This window comes from Prunus mume, linkage group LG2 (genome assembly GCF_029339155.1).
Source record: "Prunus mume cultivar Tortuosa linkage group LG2, ASM2933915v1, whole genome shotgun sequence".
Classification (NCBI taxonomy): Eukaryota; Viridiplantae; Streptophyta; class Magnoliopsida; order Rosales; family Rosaceae; genus Prunus; species Prunus mume.
In genome coordinates this window covers 32,540,458-32,546,464 of record NC_142699.1, presented here as the reverse complement: position 1 = coordinate 32,546,464, position 6,007 = coordinate 32,540,458, and the positions used below count along the sequence as shown (strand labels likewise).

General features: G+C 36.9%; 1 protein-coding gene across 1 annotated transcript; it reads left to right on the top strand.

The window, feature by feature from the left end:
• The first annotated feature begins 2,583 nt into the window (after nucleotides 1–2,583).
• Nucleotides 2,584–4,992, top strand: LOC103323460 ((R)-mandelonitrile lyase 3). The gene is made up of 4 exons (XM_008225457.2): nucleotides 2,584–2,698; nucleotides 2,907–3,566; nucleotides 3,659–4,499; nucleotides 4,630–4,992. Exons 1-4 carry the CDS (start codon nucleotides 2,599–2,601, stop codon nucleotides 4,745–4,747), a joined length of 1,719 nt encoding a protein of 572 aa, XP_008223679.1. The 5' UTR covers nucleotides 2,584–2,598; the 3' UTR covers nucleotides 4,748–4,992.
• The last annotated feature ends 1,015 nt before the right edge of the window (nucleotides 4,993–6,007 follow it).

The window sequence follows — 6,007 nt, the reverse complement described above, 5'->3', positions numbered from 1 at the left end:
GAATCGTTGGTGAGGGATGGTCGTTTCATGACCCGAATAATAGATCGATATACAAAGATGCAATCTTCGTATATTCATGAAATCGTCAACTTGACTTGATGGAGCATCTATGGGCGGTGAAAGGCAATGAAGATGAATGATGGAGCATAAATGCTTTGGTTATGTTTTATTTAGTTATGGTTTGGTTATGTTGTTTTTTATTTATTATGGTTTGGTTGTGGTTTGTTATTATTATTGTGCCTTGTTTGTAGTTTTTTATTTTGTTTTAATTATGTTTTGTTTGTATGGAATATGTTGAATAAAAAGGTATTTTATTGAATGCTTTCTTTATTAAATAAAGAAATCCAATACAAGTCATTAAGAATTACTACTACTAAAATAAAATACATGAATTACAACAACTTTAATAGAAAACATGAAAAATACAAATACATAAAAGGTATGCCAACTAATTTAATGGTTTTCATCATTTAACCAATCCGTGTTGCTAGGCCCATTATCCTGGAAAAGTCTTCTTCTCATAACATCCCTTCGTTCTAGCTTGCAAAATTGTTTTGTTTCAGGGGACATATGGCTTGTATCCATCGCCATGGTTTCCCGATCCGTCTTGTATATCTCTTTTTTGAGCAAATACTCTCTTTCTTGTGCATACTTGCCTCAATTGCCATCTCGTTCTCTTGGCGTTTCTGCTCCATTTAAATTATGGTTTGGTTCTGCCTTGCAATTTCCTCCAAATTTTTTGATGTATTATTGCTCGAATTACCCGTTTTCCTTGCTTCGCAGCCTTTCGCCCATGGGCCTCGGCTCCTTTTCGATGGGTGAGTCTTGACTCATAGGGGAATTGATAGGTGAATCTGATGTCATTGAATCACAGAGTGGCGTCTCGTTTAACATAACGGCGGGACCCTTGGGAATAATTCTAAAGCATTTGTAATTTTTCACCACCTCCCAACATTCAGGATGGTTGAAACTTTTTTTACCTTGCCCAGTTGCACCAAACCACATCTGTACTTGAATCATCTATTTAAAAAAATGGAAATGAAACAAAAATAAAAAATTGGAAATGCAATTAACCTTACAAATAAATTGGAAGTGCAAGAAATATTAAGAAACAATTGGAAATGCAAGAAATATTAACAAAATATTGAAAATACAATAAATATTAAGGAAATATTTAAAATGTAATAAATATTAACAAAATATTGAAAATGCAATAAATATTAACAAAATATATATATTAGGACATTAAACTTAATAAAACGAAAATTACAAAATACTTATCTCGTTACTACAATTTTCCCCTCTTCTATAGTTGTCCATCGCTTTTCCAAGACATCTCTCCATTTTCCCAACTCTTTATTGAGAATTTTTCACTTACTGGACAATGTCATTTCCGTACAAGTAGACCCCGGAATTTTTTCAGAAAATTTGGCATGAATTTTTTCCCACATATGAAAAAATTTCATCTCATTGCCTGACATGAGACAATGAAAAACTTGGAGTCAAGCCTCAGACAAGGAAACATCTTCCATGGTGCTCCACGCCCCTCTGCTTTCGATAGAAGAAGCCATAAAGATAAGAAATAAAAATACAAGGTGAAAGGGAGGAAAATGTTGAGTAAAGAGTGAATAATACTAGAAGTAGAATAAAATGTATGAGGATTGGTGTTGAAAGTGAAGGGTATTGATAGGTATTTATAGAAGAAAAAAAATCAGAATTTTTTAGTTTTTTTATAATAAAAAATTTCAATTTTTTTCCATAATTTTATTGCCAAAAAAATGCCAACCGTTGGATTGGAGGAGGAGAAGCAAATCGGAGCGCTGAGGGCGTGACACCTGCCTTCTACCCGTTAGAGCTTGCGAGGGCTGACGTTCCCGCACGCTTGTTTAAATTTTTAAATCGCGCGATGACATCACGCCTGGCATCATCAACCTCGAGCTCGAGCTAGGCTAAACCGCCTTCGCCAAGACGTCTTCGTGGGACCCACTCCCAACCCGACTTGGGTTCCTCGCTAGAGATGGATTTTGGCTTTTTTTTTTTCCCCAGCCCGAGGCGTGGTCATACCGCTAGAGTTGCTCTAATGGGTACATATGTTATTTCTATATGGAGCTAAGACATTGCAAATATATTGTAAAAACAATTTTCCTCCTTTGCACGGAAATAGAGATGTGTTTGTCATTTGGAGCTTCCTGCATGTGTAATACAGGTGTCAAGCTCGATAGAACAAGTACAACCCCGAATATGTTGTTAAAGTATTTTTTTTTTATTTTATCTAAATCTTATTATATCTACTTTAAAATATTATTTTATAGAATTAATGTACTCACTTCGAATTATATGTGTATTATTGAAATCGAGTGACTTAAATGAGATAACACATGAAAATAATGCGTTCATTTCGACACAACAAATCCCTAGGTACTCGGGAAAATCTTCATATTTCAGAAACATATGCCTCCATGTGCATTATTTTGTCATCACTTTATCATGTGATTGTTGAAATCATTATTTTAACTCAACTTACTAAGCCTTACCCTCTATAAATTACATAGAAGGGTGCCTTCATCAAAGTGCGAAGTGTTCCGAAGTTTCAGAAACATGGTGAAATCAAGGTCAGCTATGCTATTGGTGTTGCATCTTTTTGTCCTTCATCTTCAATATTCAGAGGTTCAGTCGCTTGCCAATACTTCTTCTCATGGTAAACTACTTCCTCCCTAATTCATAAAAAGAAAGGAAAAAAAGGCAAATGAAAAAGAAAACAGAAAAAAGTGTGTAAGAAACATGCTTTGTGTACGTAGATGCACAGCAAGAAGATGATGGAAGACTTTTCTGTTATACATTTTTTTCGCTTACGTAGATGCATGTGCTATACTTTTAAAATCTCTTCGTGTCTTGACATTTTCCAGATTTTAGTTACCTGAGCTTTGTGTACGACGCCACGGATCCAGAATTGGAAGGATCATATGACTACATCATAGTTGGCGGAGGAACAGCAGGATGTCCATTGGCAGCAACTTTATCAGCAAACTACTCAGTGCTTGTTCTAGAAAGGGGCACTCTTCCTACAGAATATCCAAACCTCTTGATATCAGATGGGTTTGTATATAATCTCCAGCAAGAAGATGATGGAAAGACACCAGTCGAAAGGTTCGTGTCGGAAGATGGTATAGATAACGTACGGGGCAGGGTGCTCGGTGGCACAAGCATGATCAATGCCGGTGTCTACGCCAGAGCTAACACCTCATTCTTTAATCAGACAGGAATTGAATGGGACATGGATTTGGTTAATCAGACATATGAGTGGGTTGAAGACACTATTGTGTTTGAGCCAGATTCACAAACATGGCAAACTGTTATAGGAACTGCATACTTAGAGGCCGGCATTCTTCCAAACAATGGATTTAGTGTGGATCACCTAGCAGGAACACGACTCACCGGCTCAACGTTTGACAATAACGGAACCAGACATGCATCTGATGAACTTCTTAATAAGGGAGACCCAAACAACTTGCGAGTTGCAGTTCAAGCAGCAGTTGAGAAGATCATCTTCTCTTCCAACACATCAGGTATGTTTCTTTCTATGTTAATTTGTCATTCTGCACTCCTAAATTAATATGTATTATTTAAATCATTAATATGAAGTTATTCATTAATGCAGGTGTGACAGCTATAGGAGTAATATATACTGATTCGAATGGAACGACTCATCAGGCATTCGTACGTGGTGAGGGAGAAGTTATATTGAGTGCAGGACCAATTGGGTCCCCTCAACTTCTACTACTTAGTGGTGTTGGCCCAGAGGCTTACCTAACATCTCTCAACATTTCAGTTGTTGCTTCACATCCATACGTCGGGCAGTATATATACGACAATCCTCGTAATTTCATTAACATTTTGCCCCCAAATCCAATAGAAGCTTCAACTGTAACTGTTCTAGGCATTACAAGTGATTTCTACCAATGTTCTCTCTCGAGCTTGCCATTTGATACTCCACCCTTTAGTTTTTTCCCTACTACATCTTATCCCCTGCCAAATCAGACTTTCGCTCACATTGTAAACAAAGTTCCAGGACCTTTATCTCATGGTACTGTCACGCTGAATTCATCCTCTAATGTGAGAGTCGGTCCAAATGTGAAATTCAACTACTATTCGAATTCGACAGACCTTTCTCATTGTGTTAGCGGCATGAAGAAGCTTGGTGAGGTCTTAAGTACAGACGCATTGGAACCATATAAAGTTGAAGATTTACCCGGTATAGACGGTTTTAATATTTTAGGAATACCTTTGCCAGAAAACCAAACAGATGATGCAGCCTTCGAAACATTTTGCCGAGATTCAGTAGCCTCATATTGGCATTACCATGGTGGATGCCTTGTTGGCAAGGTGCTCGATGATGATTTCCGTGTTACAGGAATCAATGCATTGCGCGTTGTTGATGGCTCCACATTCCCTTCCACACCAGCGAGCCACCCTCAGGGTTTCTATCTGATGTTAGGCAGGTATGTGTACAGACTTACTTGCTAAAACTAGAAAGTCTCACTAATTTATTTGGGTTAATGACTTGTTTTTTATCAACTCTGTTCCATATTGCTCATTTTCATCCCTTTCAATTTTTGTGCTTTGCCGCAGGTATATGGGCATTCAAATTCTGCAAGAAAGATCAGCTTCTGAGGATGCTATTCATAATTTAGGATTCCAAGAGAATATCTTGGATTTACATAAGTCAACATCATCCTTCGCTTTTTAAATTTGATTGATAAACCTGAAATCTTGGATTTACGTAAGTTATCATTTTCCTTTACTTTTTAGACTTAATTAATAAACCCATGAGTTCTGTCTCAATTGGGATTAGGGTTCGGCGGGCAAACGGGCTTAGTCTCTTTCCATCCGCCATGGCTAGGGTGTATCTCTTTATGTCATATGTAATAAGTTTTCCTTGTAATGTCGTGATTATCTAAAAAATAAATAAAATAAGAATATCATTTCCTAGAACTTGCCGTTGCAAAACCTGTTTCAAAGGAAACGATGCCCTAAAGCTTATATACCATCCGTCGATGTTCTATTATTTTTTTTTCAAAGCCAAGCCAATCATCCACTCCTTAAACATGCAGTGGGTCATCCCAAGCCAACAATAAACTTTCAACCAAAGCCGAGCGTTTTCAAAAACCATTATTTTCACCCATGGAAACCATCCATGGGTGCCTTGGAACCTCTTGGCACGTATATTGCTTTTGAGCGTTGGACATTTCTTTGCTGCCTTAGAAAATTTTTGGGTTTGGGCAGGGACTTTACGGGCTTTTTTAGTTTTTGAGTCGGGTTGAGCTTTGTCTCATCGGGCCTCAAGCTACCTAGTTCAGACCGCGGGCCAAATGATGATCTCTACTTAGAACCACTTGGCACCGTTTCTTTTTAAAGAAAGAGGTTTAATTATTGTTTTAGCCCTATGAACGGGCGCTCAGTCTCACTTTAACCCTTATAACTGAAAATGTCTCACTTAACTCCCAAAATCTGTAAAAATTGCTACAATTTTCTCAGTTTATCAATTCCGTCTGTTTCCATATATAAAACCCTTAAGTGTACTGACATGGCATGAACATTTTACTAATGTTAGTTACCTATTTGAAAGTTTTAAATCCAAATTAAATATTAAAAAATAGATTTTAAATATTTTAAACTTTTTTAGGGTTAACTAAACAGACCCATCCTCCCCACCCAGATCACCCTCATCCCTCCCAACCCAGGCTGAAAAACTCCAGCAATACACAAACATAGATGATAACAATATTAATAAAATAAATAACAATTTTTATACGTCTGGTCGAAGAAAAAAAAAACACATAGATGATGTATCAACATATGGGTCTATTTTATTTCCATTTTTTTATAGCTCAATTTGTGAGGTTCTTCATTGGGGTGTTGTGTTCCCTTAGTTTTTAATATAGGTTTTGCAAATTGGATGATTTTCATGTGATTTTGTTTGATTCTGTGATGTATAGCGTATTTTCTT